Source organism: Lynx rufus, unplaced genomic scaffold, assembly GCF_022079265.1.
Source record: "Lynx rufus isolate CCGP_SWC_20201006 ecotype Redwood Valley unplaced genomic scaffold, mLynRuf1.p SCAF_2, whole genome shotgun sequence".
NCBI lineage: Eukaryota > Metazoa > Chordata > Mammalia > Carnivora > Felidae > Lynx > Lynx rufus.
In genome coordinates this window covers 62581794-62600084 of record NW_025814834.1, presented here as the reverse complement: position 1 = coordinate 62600084, position 18291 = coordinate 62581794, and the positions used below count along the sequence as shown (strand labels likewise).

At 39.9% G+C, this 18291-nt stretch overlaps 1 protein-coding gene across 1 annotated transcript in view; it reads left to right on the top strand.

The window, feature by feature from the left end:
- The window catches only part of MYO3B (myosin IIIB), a 406696-nt gene that overhangs the window by 235005 nt on the left and 153400 nt on the right, over positions 1-18291 (top strand). The window contains exons 23-25 of the mRNA XM_047084875.1: positions 3029-3108; positions 9970-10047; positions 12168-12373. Of these exons, the coding sequence (XP_046940831.1) occupies positions 3029-3108; positions 9970-10047; positions 12168-12373 (364 nt within the window). The remainder of the gene's footprint in view (positions 1-3028; positions 3109-9969; positions 10048-12167; positions 12374-18291) is intronic.

Below are 18291 nucleotides of genomic sequence, written 5' to 3'. Positions count from 1 at the left end.
AAAAGAAACAACATGAAACCTACCCTTCTAACACATTTTTAAGTGTATAGTACAATATTGTTCACTGCGTGTACACTGTTTTACACCAAGTCTCTAGACCTTTCTCATCTTGCATTACTAAAACTTTATACCCAGTGAGCAACAGCTCCCCATTTCCCTGTCCCCTCAGCCCTTGCCAGCCAACATTCTACTCTCTGCTCTTATGAGCTTATCTATTTTAGATGCATCATATAAGTGGGACCATGCCGTATTTGTCTTTCTGTGTCTGCCTTATGTCCCTTAACATAATGTCCTCCAGGTCCATCTGTGTTGTCTCAAATGGCAGGATGACCTTTTTTATAAGGCCAAGTAATATTCCATTGTACGTATATACCACATTTTCTATATCCATTCATTCTTTGATGAACATTTAGTTTGTTTTCGCTACTTGGCTGTTGTCAGTGATGCAATGAACCTGGGAGGCAAATATCTCTTCACAGTTCTGTTTCCAATTGTTTTGGATAAATACCCAGAAGTGGGATTGTTGGATCACATGGTATTCAATTTTTTATTTTTTCAAGAACTTTCATACTGTTTTCCATATTGGGTGCGCCATTTTACATTCCCATGGGCAGTGCACAAAGGTTCCAGTTTCTCCATGTCTTTGCCAACACTTGTTATTTTCTGTTGTTATTGTTGTATTTATAATGATTATCCTAACAGTATAAAGTGATATATTGTTGTTGTTTTGATATGTGTTTCCCTGATTCTTAGTGATGTTGAGCATCTTTTTATATATCGGTTGGCCATTTTTATGTCATCTTTGGAGAAATGCCTATTTAAGTCCTTTGCCCATTTTAAAATCAGGTTATGTTATTTTAATTTTTGCTGTTGGGTTGTAGGAGTTCCTTATAGATCTTGGAAATTAGCCCCTTATAGATGGTTTGCAAATATCGTCTCCCATTGTGTAGGTTGCCATTCCCTGTGTTGATTGTTTCCTTTCCTGTGCAGATGGGATCTCACTTGTCTATTTTTGCTATTATTGCCTGTGCTTTTGATATCCTATCCAAGAAATCATTGCCAAGATCAATGTTATGAAACTTGCCCCCTATAATTTCTTCTAGGAGTTTTATAGTTTTAGGTTTTACATTAAGTCTTTAATCCAATAGGAATTGAATTTTGTGTAAGTTAGGGATCTAGTTTCATTCTTTTCCATGAGGATATTGAGTTTTCCAAACATAGTTTGTTGAAGAGACTGCTTTTTCCCCATTGTATAATCTTGATACCCATCTTAAAGGTCATTTAACCATATATGCATATGTTTATTTCTGGGCTCTCTGTTCTGTTCCATTGGTCTATATGTTTGTCTTTATGCTGCTACCATACTATTTTGATTACTATAGCTTTATAAGATATATTGAAATCAGGAAGTGTGAAGCTTTCAGCTCTTCTCTTCCTTCTCAAGATTGTTGGGAGCTTTGGGTCCTTTGTGGTTCCAGATGAATTTTAAGATTGGTTTTTATATTTATATTTTTAAAAAATCCATTAGGATTTTGATGGGGATTGCATTGAATCTATAGATCTCTTTTGGTAGCAATGGACATTTTAACAATATTAGGTCTTTTAATTCATGAACATAGTAAAGAGTAGCAGAATATGCCACCCTAAAATATACCACTTTGGCATAAAGATTATTTTGAGCTGAAAGCAATTGAGAAAAAGCAGATGTAAGAAAAGCTCTCTGCCCTCCCCCTATTTGCATAAGAGAAAATTTGTAGAAGTGTCCCCCCACCCCAACCCTTCTGTATCAGGAAGAACAAAAGTTACTCACCAGAGACAACTCTAGACCCTTATCAGCCCAGAGACAGCACCAGAGGAATCTATATAACAAAACTTCACTAACTAGCCCTTACGTTCCATTAACTTCTCCATATATTTACCCTTCCATAATTTACTGCCCCTAGAAACTCAAAGATCTTTTTTTGTTGTTGTTGTCTTGTCACTTAGGTAGAAATTTCTTGTTCTTTTATTAAGATGCTATGTGACCCAATTCTAGCCTCCCCCTTGAATTACTCATTACTGGGTACTCCTGTGTGTTTGTGTGTGATGCATACAGTAATAAACTTCTGTTTGTTTTTTCTCCTGTTAAACTGTCTTCTGTCAGTCAAATTTTCAGGGCCCCAGGAAATGAACCTAAGATGAGTAGAGGAGAAAGATTCTTTTCTTCCCCCAGAACAAGACGTCTTTCCATTTACTTGTGTGTCTTCTTTAATTTCTTTCAAAAATGTTTTGTAGTTTTCAGCATATTAAGTCTTTTGCCTCCTTGGTTAAGTTTATTTCTAGTATTTTATTCTTTTTGATGCTATTGTAAGTGGGATTGCTTTTTACTTTCCTTTTCAAATTTTGATTGTTAGTTCATAAAAATGCAACTGATTTTTCTAGGCTGATTTTACATCTTATAACTTTACTGAATTCATTTATTCTAACAGGTTTTTTGATGGGATCTTTAGGGTTTTCTATACATAAAATCATGCCACCAAAGAACAGAGATCACTTTATTTCTTTCTTTACAATTTGGATGTTTTTTATTTCTTCTTCTTGCCTAATTGCTTGAGCTAGGGCTGCTAGTTGGTGGTGACAGTGAGCATCCTTGCCTTGTTCCTGATCTTAGAGGAAAAACTTTTAATCTTTCACTGTTGAGTATGTTAGCTGTGGGCTTTTCATTTATGTCCTCTTTATGTTGTGGTAATTTTTTTCTTTTCCTAGCTTATTGAGTGAGTTGGAGAGGTTTTTTTTTGTTGTTGTTGTTGTTTGTTTATGAAACTAATATAAATTCAGTTTATATTATAAATCATAATTTATAAATTATTACAATTTGTTTATAATTTATATCATTAAGGTTTCAAAATTCAAATTCTTCTAAATTGTTCATATTCAGAGAAGATCATTTGGAAAATTAATAAAAATACAAGGCCAAAAGGGAAAAATTACTCATAATACTATTCCTTAACTTTTCCTTCACTTTAACTTTTTTGTCTTTTTTGCTTAGGTAACTTGGCCCAGACAAGAGCCAGGATAACAGCAGCCTCAAGATCTCTGCCTCCTCATTTCAGTGCTGGAAGAGCCAAGGTGAGTAGCAGGTTTGTACCCAAAATAATGGGGACCATGGGGTGCTCCTGCCTTGGGGACAATCCTAGGATAGGCAACTTTAGTTTATCTGGCACACTGCTGGGACAGTCTGGTCAAGAGATGGAAGGCCAGGAGATCAAGAATTAGGAAATTTGAAACAATATCATGGCATCCTTACAATCTTGTGTCAGGGAAGAAAACTTTTCCTCTACCCTTTTAACTTCAGTTCTTGGGGGACTATGAATTAAACTCAACCTGAAAGATTAATAGGGGAAAAAGCAGATTTTAATCATGCACATACAGGAGCTCACTCAAAAAAGTGACTCAAAGGGGTAGTTAGAATTTGAGACTTATATACCATCTTGATAGGGATTAAACAGGGGGAGAAGGGCACTTCTGGGAGAACAAATGACTTTTGAGAAAAGCAAATGGTCCCTTAGGAGAATAGATGGGAGATATGATAGTTTTGCGAGTGTTTACTTAGGCAATTTCTTATCCCAGTGCTCATTTCTCCTCTCTGGTGATAGGAGTCAGTCTTCCATGGCAGGTTGTGAAACTGCCAGGGAGGAGATTTATGACAGTTGGATTATTTTGAGAGGTCCTGTTTTTAGCCAGATGAGGGGAGTTCAGAATAAGCGTCTTCTTGCAATTGTTGATTCTCAAATGTCCTCAGTTCAAAATAATACCTATGCCACTAGGAGTATTCTGGACCCCTTCACGTGATTTCTCAGAAAGACCACTTAAAATACAGAATAGTGACACTTGGAAATAAAGTCTATCTAGAAAGAGATAAAGCCTTTTTCCTTGAGGCTATCACTAACCTACAAAGGAGGATAACTGGGACCAAATGGAGTCAGCAGGGAGGAAAGAAACCAAACCATTTTTTATCGCTCTGCTTTGCCCTCTGAAAAATGAGCAGTGTGCTTGTCTGTGCAAAAGGGATGTTAGAAGGGTTAGTAAATATCCTTCTGTAAAATATTTTTAGTTGTTCCATCCTGCCTACTAATGTTTAAGCAAGGATCTCAAGGATCGGATGGTTAATGTTCATTGTATATGCTAACTCCGAAAAACAATTATCTGAAAGGTGATAGAGTAATAAATAGATCACATCTCTGAATTTTCATATACTTTTATTTACATTGAATATTAAATTATTTAATAAAGAATAATAAATTCAGCCACCCATAATCCTGTTGAGTATTATCTCAGAATTGATAGACACATACATATCTTTACTTCTTTTGAGAATGGCTTACCTACACATAATAGGGACCCAGATCATTTTTATTAGCAATAATTTTTATACCCATATTGCTATTCTAACCCCATGTATTACTCTACTTTTCAGTCTTGTGAGTTTGTGGCAAGGTATTAGTACTATTTAACTTGGTTTATATGGAACCCTAGAAAAGATTCACTTAGGAGTGTCGGTGGTTCTAAGATATTAGAATCTCTTGATATTATTACATGTAAAATTTTGTAAGTACAGTTGATTCTTATTTTTTTAATGTTTCTTTTTTTTAATGTTTATTTATTCTTGAGAGAGAGAGAGAGAGCGCACACACGCATGAGTGGGGGAGGGCAGAGAGAGAGGGAGACACAGAATCCGAAGTAGGCTCCAGGCTCTGAACTGTCAGCACAGAGCCTGATGTGGGGCTCAAACGCACAAGCTGTGAGATCATGACCTGGGCTGAAGTCAGACGCTTAACTTACTGAGCCACCCAGGCACCCCAGTTGTTCCTTATTACTCATAAAAATTATGTTCTGTGAAGTTGCTGTGAGCACTGAATCAGCAAATACTGAGGCATTGCTCCTAGGGGAAATACATGGTTAGGTTCCTGAAGCCTCTGGTTATAACATCGTTGTCAACCAATTAATACATAATCTTGTTTTATGTGTGTTTCTGTTTAAAGGCATGTTATTTAATATATTTTCTTACAAATAATTACATACAGTATTTCTTTGTATAAAATCGTATTTTAATTACAGTATTTGTGTTATTGAACTCAAGGCCAGCGGCACTATAACTCATGCCTGAATGAAGTTTATCCAACACACATATGTTCTCTACGAGGTACTTAATAACCTTCTTGCATTTAGGAACACCAGATAGCACTCCAGCACTATGCTTGGGGGCTATTTGAAACAGTGTAGTCACTAGCCAAAAGTACAAAAATGCAAAACACATGGCACTTAAATAAACTTGGAAAAGGACGCTTGCTTATAGCATGAAAGCTAAAACAGGGAGGCAGAGTGTCACTTTGTTCAACCTGAGCTGGAAACATGTACATTAGGTGGTCAAAGTTTTCACCACTCTGTATGTCTGTGGATGACTATGAAAGCATTGCAGGTACTTATTTGAGGGTTATAAATAAATTTTTAAAAGTAGACACATACAGGGTCACCTGGGTGGCGCAGTCATTTAAGTAGCCGACTCTTGATCTTGGCTCAGGTCATGATCTCACCGTTTGTGGGTTCAAGCCCCACATCGGGTTCTGTGCTGTTGGTGTGGGGCCTGCTTGGGATCCTCTGTCTCCTTCTCTCTGCCCCTCCACCACTTTTGCATGTTCTCTCACCCACTCACTCACTCTCAAAATAAATAAACATAAAAAACAAAACCTTAAAGAAAAAAGCACGTATAGAATCCACAAATAATGAGGATCAACTGTATTTGCGTGGTTTTTTTTTTGCTCCCACCAGATTCTAAAAGGGATCATGGCACAAAAAGATTAAGACTCCTGTGTGATATTCTCTACCAGCCCATGTTTCCTTCCTTTCCTCAAATTGATTTTGTAGCTTTTGGGTTCTGCCAGGACCCCACTCCCCTGCCTTCCACACCCAGAATACCAGCACAGTGTTACCTCTCTCTCTCCGCTCTCTGATTTATCCAAGATAAAATAACAGAGGTGATCTAGGAGGCTGGCTCCAACACCATTCAGCGCCACCACATTAGGATGGTTTCAAAGCCAGTCTTGCTTTTCCGTTCAGGGCTGTGGAGGCTTTGAGAGGAGTGATGTCATAGGGCTTTCTTCCTTAAGGGGTAGACGGATCATTTGATAGCAGTAAAAATTCTTGACAAAAGATGTTGTCCAGAAGATGGATGTAAGTACTTCTAAGGTTTCAGGATGCAAATAATGGGCAGTTACTAAGACTGAGAAAAAAAAATCAGTTTTTCATTTATTGCTGAAATCTAGATGGTTTATGAGACTTTTTTGGAATCTATGTCTTTATCCTAGAGTAAATTTAGTTGACAGATGAGGCAAGTCTTTTTAATAAAATAATGCTTTCAGACCAATTTTATAAATTCTATCAAATCATATAGAAAGGCAGTTTATAATGTTTTAGAGGTAAAGTTTTAGAATCAGACAGAACCGGGTTCGGATGTAGACATGGCCAATTACTAGCTGCAGGGACTCTGGAAGATTTTCCTAAGATCTCTGAGCCTTAACCTCCTCATATGTACAACAGGAATAATCATAGTACTAACCTCATAGGGTCATTCTGAGACTTCAATGGCAATATAAGCAAAGTGGTTACTACTGTGATTTTACATTGAAACAATAGATGTTTTATTACACATGTTTGGTAACTATCTAAAACCCTATATGTGGAGTCCATACATGTACTGAAACTTGCTCATTTCCTGTGGACTTGGAGTATTACAATTTATAAAGCTGACTCAGGACTACCTTGAACGCTAACCAGTACCTCTCACAAGGAATTGGGCAGGATATTTGTCATGTGGGCAGAAAGCAGGATTGCTCAGCTCCAGTTGACTTATAGTGTTGTATAAATTGGCATTGGAAGAGAAAGGATACTGGATTAGACAGACAATGGTTTGGTCCAGAATATTGGTTCTACCGATCATTTCGAAAATTGGTTTCATTGGAAGTATTTTCTCTGCCAATAAGTAAAAAGATCTTGCTGTATTTTATGGGTGCTAGAACCTGTCATCTACCATTAAAGAAAACCCTGCATCTTTGACATTCATCACAAAACTAAAACTAAATCAGTAATGGTAATCATGGTAATAATGGAAGGGAAACTTATGTCACTTCTTGTATGTGTGCAAGGCAGTAACTCTTACTAACCAATTTTACTAATAGGGAAAACAGAAGCTTTCAGAATGTAAATAACTAAGCCTAAGTGCACACAGATAGTAAGTGGAGGAGCTAGATTCTGAACCAGGTATGTCCAGTTCCAAAGCTCTGTTCTCTATAGCATATATCCTGTGGGTCTAGGAAAGCTCTTCTAGTGCCTTTTCCTCCTATCTAAGGTGAAAATATATAAGACACTTTGGAGAAAACTGGTTCTTGTGAATTTCTCACCTTTGGGAAGAACTATTTGCTAGATGATATCCCTAATGAAATCTACTTTTTGAATTCTAAGAGATTTTTTTTTAATTAAATGAGGCTACTGTTAACTAAATTAGCTCAGGAAGACAAACTCTTAGGTCAGACAACAACCTTCACTTCTGTTTTGGTTTTGAATGGGGGGGGGGTAGTTCCTTGGAGTTCATGGTAGACCTGGTGCAGACAAGAGCTTTGCACCTAGTCTCCTAGTTTGAAGGACCAAGAGACTCAACTTCTGGTATGTCCCTTGTCCAAAATTCCCTCTTTTAGATCCACTCCATGTTCAGAAGAACCTTGTGACAATGCAAGAGATCCTTGACCAACACAAGACCTTTCCAGATTCTTAAATTAGAAAATACCTCAATGGCATGCTATTTATTCTTTAAACTATAGTGCTAAATGTGCAGGTGATAAACTGTGGACAGGCATTAGCACTTGCAGGCTGTATGTAATACCAAACAGGTTTTTACTTACTTCCCAAGAGTTACTGTGTATGTGAGTAGAAGGACAGAACTTAAGGTCATACTGGGTGGCTAGATAGGGGATCCCACCAGCTTTATAACTGTTGGAGTGCAAATCATTGCTTCATTCTGTATTTTTCTAGTTTACTGCAGAGGACAGGTACTAATCTTGAGAACAGTAGTTACTGTACCTTTTAAATTATGTCCCAGCAGAATGAATATCCATCAAGGGCTTTCTGATCACTAAACTGTTAAATCCTCAAATGCCAAGGCCCATTGTATATTCTGAGGGAAGGTAACAGGTAAATCCTACTAATAGAGAAATAGGGATGAGTTTTTAAGCTGCTCTTTGCCTGTGTCCTTGAGCCTGAAGGGCTGGCACTCACTGACTAGTTTGAATAAAAAGGGAAGGAAACGAAAGTGGAAAAGCAAGGTTCAAACTAATTAGGGTTCCTCTGAATAAAAGGAAGTGGTGGAGAAATTCCCAGGTTTAGAGTATGTGTGTATACATGTGTATGAAGGTCAGGTTGGGGAGAAAGATAATAAGGAGAAAAAAAGTTCAAGAAAACTTAGAATTTACAATTTGATGAAAGGCGGACCCTGGCCAAGATCCTCTTTCCTTCAGTCCTGATTGGCTTGCCCTAAACCTCACCAGCTCTGAGCTCCATTCTCCAAATGGGGGTGTGATGGGGGAAGAGAACCTTCAGTGGGTCCTGGCAGATGCCCACAGAGAAAGTGTGGTATAGTCTCAGCAGGTGGGAGCAGGTGTGTTTGTGTTTGTTTTTCCTTTTTCTATATTAGAACAGCCTTCCTTCTCAACACTGTGCTTCCATTTCCTCCTTTCTCATTAAAAAAGTAAAAAAGTCAAACCTACAGGCTGTTGTACCATTGCTTCTTCAGTTGCATACAAATGAACTGATGGCCTTGGGAATGCCTCCAATATGCAGCCTAGAAAAAGGAAGCTGCACTGCCCCCTGACATCACTTCATGCAGAGATCTCCCCATTTTCCTGCTCACTATTTAGGTTGCTTTTCTAGTCATTGAAAACTTAACTCCCCATTAATTCCCTTTCTTAAATAAACCTGTTTTCTTTATCTAAGCCAATTGAAGTGTTTCCTTCCATTTTGGACAGTCTCCTAAATACCCGTTGTGGTAGGCCTCATTTTTTGGCCCCATCCCCATGCCTTCGGCCCTTCTAGCGCCCACTTTTCACTTTTGTTGAACGAGGCCGCAGACATCCTCACCCCATGGGGAGGTGGCCGCCTGGACAGCAGTCCACCAAGCAGAACATACTTGCTGACAGCAGCATCTTCCAGTTCAGACATTCCTGCTTCATACCCTTGCCACCTGTTCAGAGCAGATGGGAGGCTGCCATGGCAGAGGCTGGTGCTCAAACGGCACCCGTGCACTCTGCAAACCAAATAGCTTTGTATGTGTAGGAGCAGGGTTTTTATTGTTGAGGCATGGTAACAAAACATGGGCTGTCTCTTCCAATTGGTGTCATTCATAAATTCCTTCTAGTCAGCCTAGGTAGTTAGAATAGATGATTGGGAACAGGTGTATCCCAAGCTCCAGTCTGCAGGGTGGGAGGTGGGAGGGGTGGCAGAGGCAGGGTTTGATGGCAGGAAGGTGACTGGAGCTCATCGAATTCCCTGTGGTTCAAACCGGGCTTTGGGCCCATGTCTTTATAATCACCCAGCCTCATGGGTCATTGCCCAGTTTTCTCTTAAGGAATAATTTGGTCTCGTGTGACATTATTGGAGAATTTAACAGGGGCACGTTAGAACATCAAGAAATAAAGAAATAACAGTGAGTGGTGTTTATACTGAGACCGTATGATACTTTGCAGAGTGTGGTCCTTCCCAAGTGAGTAGAACAGTGCAAATTCTGTTTTTCTTTTATAAGTCTTAACTCTTCTCCCCATAGTATGCACTGTTGGGTTCTACACTTCAAGGTCCCTCAGGTATTTAACCAAAAAGCCTTTTACATTTTGGAAAATCTGGAAAATGTCTATATCCTCAAACCACTTCCCTCTGCCTCTGCTCCAGGTGGACACTCTGGAGGTGATACGGCATCCAGAAGAAACCACCAACATGAAGAGGCAGACCATGGCTTCTTATTTCCGGGTATGGAGTCTTTTTGGTCTCTGCTCTGCCTATTTCCAGAAAGGACTTACCAACCCTTCCCATAAAAGGCCCAGATATTACAGGATCATTGAAATAAGAGCAAAGCATAAGAGTCAGTTAAGAAAGGTGGGAGTGTGAGGAGAGAAAAATGTAGTGGGGAGCCTACCTCCAAGTATAAGGTTCTCTGATTCCAGAAAGATCAGATGAAATCCCACGTGTCTACCGGCGGGGGGCAGCACTCTTTGTCCCTAGCACATAACCCTGTCCATTGAATGTATTGATTCTGTTGGCATTTGAGCTGTTTCTTGGCCTTAAAGTTACTGGAACCGGCCACTTTTCCAGCATATTTACTGAAAAATAAAGTAGTTAATAAAATTACAGAAGGTGGCTTATTAAGTTCAGATCCTGAGGGAATCTGTCTTAGTTTTGACTTTATTTTCCTAGATCGAATTGATCCATTGCAAAGCCCAATTATTTCCCATCTCTGCTGCCCCAATTCTTGATATTTCATTTAGTAAAATGACTCCTTTGAGTAAAAATGTTGTGCCTAGAAGGGCTCTATTAAATGCACATTATGTAGGTAAGATAAGATGCAGAACTTTGTACCAATTTGCACGTATTTGTTTATCTTCAAATTATAAAGCACTGGGGTTAGAAGCCCCTTAGAGATCATGTACCACCACTGGGAGCTAAGGTCTAGGCAGCTTTGTGGTAGAGATGTGATGAGTAATTCCAAAGATGGAATTACTGGTCTCAGGTTGTAAGGTGGGGTAGCAATAGGAAGGGGATCCCCAGGGATGAGAAGTCAAGTGGTCATGAGCTGGAGTTGCCAAGGCAGGCTGAAGGATGGGACCTTGGAGCCAGTACCATGGATGGAAAGCTGCATGGAAAGCTAGTAAGTTTAAGAAGGATCCAGAGCCAAGAAGTCTGACCTAGACAGTTGTACTTCAGAAGTAGACTAAAATTGGGCTCAGAGACCTTTGAGTCCAGCAGTCCATCCATGCAGCAGTTCCTGCTACAGCTTCTCTAGCAGGTGGACATTCAGCTCCTGCCTCATCACTCTCACGGTTGGACATTTCTAACTGCCACCTATTTCTTATCTTGAGACCTATCCTGATCCTGTCTCCTTTGGTGGCTGTATCCTCCTAGTGTCTTGGGTGTATGTGTGTGTGTGTGTGTGTGTGTGTGTGTGTGTGTGTGTATCATGGGTTTTGAAGGCTCTGAACAACCCTGTGAAATCATCAAGATCTTAGAGTACCTGTCTTAAGAAAAGCCACCTCTGTCTTACGGGTTTGCAGAAATATACCCATGACAACCAGTTTGGTGTCCTCAAAATACTGGGCCTCAAATGTTAATTTTGAGAAACAGAATACTTTGGCAAGTAGGTAACACCATTGTGGATCAGTAGGAGGTGTGATTATGGAATAATGGGACTGATCTCCTGTGTGGCCTGTAATTGCCCCTGAAGGTATATCCAAAAGAGAAGCTCCAAAAGTAGATGCCCCTGAGGATTAGCTGAGGCCATCCCCACACAAGCAGTGCTTGGCTTTTCCATGTGCCCCCTTTCTGTGAGAGCCCCCTGCCAGCCACTCGATGTGTATTAGTTGAGCTTCAAAATAATCTCCTTTTCTCCAGTTTTCTTTGCCCTCCTTCTCTCATTTTCTTGTCTTTCTTCTGCTTCATTATCAGTGGTATCAGTAGGATTTGCTTAGACTTTCTGGTGGTTCTTAGGTTGAAGCAACTGACCCCTTTCCTAAAAGCTAGACATTTTAAATTACAGGTACAGTTTGGGGAGCATTGCCTTGGAATACCAAAGACTCTCGTTCTGGCGATGGAGTTAGAAGAGCCCAAGCATGATTTTAGCTATGTCTCTGCCACATAGGGATATTGCTTGCACTAGGTGATGTTTAAAGAATGCTTTTGAGTCCACAGACAGCTAGAAGTACTCATCAGAACCTATATTATCACCCCCTATTGCTGGTGTCTTTTTCGGCCTCAAAAAGGTGTGTGAGTTGTTTGCAAGCCCATAAACGGCTCTAGAGGCCCCTGGTAGGCCTACGTTGTAATTATCCTTTATGTTTGTGGTAACCTTATTTCATGTGTATTTTTTCCCCTGGTAGTATTCTCTGATGGATCTGCTCTCTAAAATGGTGGTCGGACAGCCCCACTTTGTGCGCTGCATTAAACCCAATGATGACCGAGAGGCCCTGAAGTTCTCCCGAGAGAGTGTGCTGGCCCAGCTCCGCTCCACAGGGATCCTGGAGACAGTCAGCATCCGCAGGCAGGGGTATTCCCACCGCATCCTCTTTGAAGAGTTTGTGAAAAGGTCAGGCCAGCATCTCGGGATATACATTATGTTAAACATGGCCGTGCTGTGGCTATCCTTGTCCCCTGGGATTGCTGCTTCTGCCTGTTTGCCTCCTAACATATAATTGGCTAGTTACCAGCTGCCATTTACTTGTTTAACTGTTGCATTTTTATTGTGCTTCAACTGAATTGCAGTGGTCTGGAGGACAGAGTAAGCACCCTCTGATCACTTAAAAAAAATTAAAATGTCCATAGATATTTGTATGTTACATATATCCTTAGATTTTAAAACCTCCAGATACTGAATTGGTAGGATACAAGTATTCCTCCACAAGTGGGTCAAGATCCTAGTAGATGTGAATACACCCAGGCACCCAATCCTCTCGCATGCTAAAACAATGGCCTGATATAATAGGATAACTAACATTTACATAGCACTTAGAATGTCCTAGATATATAATCTCATTTGTTCTGTAGAACAACCCTGTAAGCTATGCTGTTATTATTCCCATATTATGGATGAGGAAATTGAGGCACAGAAATGTAAGTGACTTTCCCAAGGTCCCATGAGTAAATAGTAGAACAGAAATCTGTAGAACAGAAATTTGAACCCATGCAGTCTTTAGCGTCCACACGTTTAAACTCCTCAGTCCACTGGATTCAGCCAGTGTGTATTGAAATAAATTGCTTTGGAGCTTTTTAGACCCAGAAATTGACTTTACTTAGGAGTGAAAACCTCTTCTTTTCTTTTTTTTAATGCTTATGTATTTTTGAGAGAGAGAGAGAGCGCGCGCGCGCGCGCATGCACTCACACACACACACACACACACACACACACACACACACAGGAGCCTGCGCAAGTGAGTGTGGGGGAGGGGCAGAGACAGAAGGAGGCACAGAATCCGAAACAGGCTCCAGACACCGAGCTGTCAGAAGCCAACGTGGGGCTCGAACCCATGAGCAGTGAGATCATGACCTGAGCTGAAGTCAGACGCTTAACTGACTGAGCCTCCCAAGGTGCCCCAAACCTCTTCTTTTCTATACAACGGCCATTGGGATGCATTGTGTTTTTTTGGGATTATGGGTAGAATTTTTACAAAACTTTCTGTGAGGAAATAGAGGGCAACAATAACAAAAAGCCACCTGTGAGGTGCACTGCTAGCTGAGGACACCCAGAGAGGAAAGTTAAAACCCATTATAAAATCTGCACCCCGTCAGTCATCTGTAGTTTCTTTTTTCCTCCTTTCTGAAACTTATGCCCAAGGTCATTTTTCCAACTTTTTCTCTGGGAAGAATGGATCCTAATATGGTATCTTGCTTCTTTGAGTCTTCCAAATGCCACTGCATTTCATGGAGAAGAAAAGGCAAAAAAATTCCTTGCAATGAGAGGTTTTAAATTAAAAATAATGAAATGGTTTTTTAAAAAGAAGTGTCTTTGAACTCCTTTTTCCTCTTAAATTTGGAGGTGGAACAAGAAAAAAAAAAGACTATTTTAGCACATGAATGTGACTAGTTAAGTATTTTTAGCCACTAACTGTGGAATACATAAAAATATTTAAGAAAACAGGTCAAATGCTAAACAGATTGGCACTTCTTTGTTCGTAATCAGAAAGCCATTAGGCAAGTATGAACAAGAATTTCAAAATGTCAGTAAATCTGAGGGTATCAAAGATTTCTGAGCCAGCAAGTTAATTGGTATTTTGATCCTTTTGAGCAATTTAACAACAAAATGGATGAGTTAGCAGTTTCTTCCTTGATGTTATTCAACAAATAGGTGCGCCTCTTATCTTCCTGCTCAGGAGTGCTGTTTTGTAAACTCTTAGCAGGAAATGCAGACAAAACAATCAAAGGCAGGGAACAGAGTCATTCAAGGTATATCGGGTGGAGATAAATAAAAGATAAAGACTTGTTTAATGTTACTCTTTACCGTTTTGTATTTTCTGGCACTTGGGACTGAATCTTGAAAGACTGTGTTTGGGGGATTATGTTGTCCGGTTCCAGAATGGGGAAAGACTTCCCCAAGTCACCCAAATCTGCCACTTGGCCAAACCTAAAATACTTCCTCACCCCATCATCCTTTTCTGGCAAAACTTGCAAGTGTCCTTCCTATTTTCCATTCATGGAGCCTTGGAGGAGAGAGGTCGTTCTAAACACCTTCTCATCAGTGGGGCCAGGTGGGTTGGAAGTATTTATTCTAGGATAGGTATGAGAGAAGTCACCTGGCAATGCTGGGCAGGTAGCTGAAGCCTTTTGAAGTCATACTATTGAGGGCCAGCACAGTAATGACTGTGAATGTTCATTGGCTTCATGGTCATTGGTCCCTGAAGCATGGTCCAGGAGAAAGTGTCTAGTGGGGCAAACGTATAGGACAGCATGTGTTGGGATGTGTTCTGGCAAATGTCTGTAAGATAGGACTGCACATTCAATTCAAAGTCTCATCATTCATTTATTAAACTATTGCAACAAATAGTGCAATTTAGTAATGAGATCAGAGTTCTAATCTACTTGTGAATATAGTATTAGGCAAGTCACTTGACATTTCTGTAAAAGATATTTCCTTGTCTGCGTGAGAAGGCAGGAATACATAGAACCCACATCCTGAAGATTTTGAGAGATTGCATGCAGATTCCTTGGCTTTACTTGGCCTCTGAGTCTTCCAGAAGTGCCTGCTTCCCACACTCAGGCTTACAGGAGGTGTTATGGAACCAGACTGGATCACTGGCGGAAAAACCAATTGGCACTCGGAGATCTTGGTGGATCGGAGTTTTATTTTACACTGGCGGGCTCAGAGGAGATCCTTCTCCAGAAATCTGAGCCCTGAATGCAAGTGGGAGGGGTAGTTTATAACGTCATCTTGCGCATTCATGGTGGTTTTTGCGTGTGCAGCAAACAGAGCAGGAAGAACCCGGAAGAGGAGTCTCTAACTAGAGTTTATGTTAGTCCCATCAGCCATCTTATGGTGCACAACTTTCCTTATTTTCCCAACAGAGGGAGAACTGTATGTCCCAGGACTCAATTCATAATAGTTGTTAAATCAACGTCTGTTAAGCAGAATGACATTTACTCCCCGACTCAGGACATCGCAGTTTTACACCCCATGATACAGGGAATTTCCACCTAAGAAAGATTACTTATCTTTCATGTGGAATTTTGTGTGTTGCAATCCTAGGACTATTTGAGATCTCCCTAATGTACATAACACCTTCAATTTTCTTTAAGATCTTTCCTGTCAGTAGTTTACTATTTCTCATTATTCTCTTCCTATGTTTTCCCTTTGTAATTAATATGAGGTCAATGAAGTATTGTAAACTTGTAGAATTTCCTGGCAGTGACAGAAAGAATATACAGTTACACAGAAGGATTTGAGTCTACATGTATGGCTTAATGCAACTGATACTAGTTTTTCATAATCGTTGAGAGTGGGGGTGATCCTCTCAGCAGCTGCAGAAACACACATATATTATTTCCAACAAACTATGCTGTTATTGAAAGTATTTTTTATTTGGAACTTCCTTCAGAACTAAGCACACAATTATTTTATTTGACTCCTGGGAACACCCAGTTTGACTACCTTTTCTATTAGACTTGGCCCTGAATTAATCTTAGCTATTTCTGAAAATTAACACATGTACATGACAAAAATTTACCAACTTTGAGGCCAGTTTTTAAGTGGAAGTTCAGATTTAGGTTCTAAAAATGAGTCCTTGAAATGTTTGTGACAAAAGAGCATTCTTAGGGATGTAACATCCCAAGGAGTTGGGTAATGAGTGATCTTTAAAAGGAACCACATTTATTAGGACCTTTATATTGGTTCTGATGTGACTTGTTTGTAAATGAGTTACCTGATTTTATAATTACTTTCCAAGTAGTAGCAGAATCACTAGCAGCTACCGAGAAGCCTTATGAATGCCAAGGATTATGGACACAGTTGTCACTCCTGAACATTTATGAAGAATCAAGGATGCCCTCATGAAAAAATGTCTCCTAAAAGGTCATTTATGCACCTCCGCCTTTATGTATATATCCACATCTCTAATAGAATGCCTGGCACAGAGTAGGTACTCAAAAAATGTGGAACAAATTATTCTAAACCTCCATCCCCTCAGCGAAGGTGCTTTATTGTTACCACTATTATTTACATATACTCTAAAGGAAATGACATACAAAACTCCTCACTGAAGGCATCTCCAGAGTTGGCAGATTGACTTTTTTTTGGATTCTAGATCTGGATCCTTTGAGATCCAGATATTTTTTGTCAGTAGAGGGTCCGGAGTGACTCTAGACATCCAGACGCTTTTAAATTTGACCTTGATTTTCAAGTCTTTCATATTTGGACTTCAGCCTTTGACTTTGTACTCCTTTTGGCTCTTTCCCGAGTAGTTCCTGGATGAATCCAAGTGGTGGATATACATGTCCCATTAGCCACTCACCTACAGGGCTTCTTAGATCCTGGCCATGAATATATCCTCCCCGTTATCAAGAGAAAATGTACAGTGAGAACCTACCTATATGGCAAGTTCTGTACAAGGTGCTGAGAACACAGAGAAGGCGCATTCTTGTCTTTAGCATCATTGGGTTAATAGAAAACATGTACTGGATGGATTACAAAAGAACATGTGACACAGGACATCCTAAATATATATTTTCTCCTTTTGACTACTTCCTGCCATACTTTTCAGAATGCGAATGGTAGTCTCTCAGCTGAATTTTTGCCTAGCCTCCAAATGTGTCTTCCCAACCCCAGCCTGTTTATTGGACATAATTCCTTACACTGCCACTAGTTATGTTGCTAAAAATATAAAGATAATCATGTCATTCTTGTGAATAAAACTGGTCTGCTCCTCGTTGCCTACAGAATAGAACCCAAAGCCTTCAGCTCAGCAGGCAAGGCTTCTTATAATACACCAACCAACTATTCTCATTTTTTCCCCCACCATTCTCTCTTACACACCCTAGACTACCATAAGTCTAACCTTGGACCCTCCAGGCCCATACACAATGCTGGCCTTTACACCTCCTATTTTCTCTGGTGGAAAGTCTTTACCTGGTCACCTCCTCCCCACCTTTTAATCTCTAGCCCAGTCACCTTCCCTCTGAAGCTTCCTTGTATTAAGATGCCAATAACCTCCTCAGTACTGCCAAATCACAACAATAAAAAAAAATATCTCCAGATATTGCCACATGTACCCTGGGGGCAAAACTGCCCAAATTGAAAACTACTGACAAAAATTTGTTTGTTTCTCACAAAAAGAGATTAAGATGTAAGCTATTTTTAATCTTAGCTTACGTGTTCAGTGATGTCACCAGGGTCCTGAACACCTTCTGACCTCCTTTCATTCCTTTTTACCATCTTTACTGTGTGGGTTGGCATATAGTTTCATGGGGCTGCTGTCTCTCTAGACATCATGTCTTCATTCAAAGGAAGAAAGGGACAAGATGAATGACTAAGCCAGCCACATTTGCCCGACTTTCATTAGGAAAGAAAACGTTTTCCCAGAAGCCATTTCACAAACTTCTCATTAGCCTGAACAGACTTGTGTGATCATTCTTCACAACAGAGAGAGGCTTAGAAAGTAGGGAACAGGACTGGGGCTAGGAAGATTGTAACCCAAAGGAAAACTAGTGTTTTTTCAGCCAGGAAGAAGTGGGAATGGAATGAGAGAGACATTAATTATGCTTGTCACAGAAAAGAAATCTAATGTTTACTAATTGAAGGAGGGAGTGACTGAATGACTAAGGGGCTGAGTTGAATTTGGATACTTTTAGTTCCCCACAACCCACCCATTCTTCATTTGCTACCCAGCTTCTTCCTCAAGATTGTAGTTTAAGGATTAGCAAGTACAGAAGTACCTGATTAGAAACAGGCAAGACACCGAGAACCCTTTAATTCCATTGCCATGGAAAGGTGTGTTTGCAGTTTTAAGCCTGCAACAAATG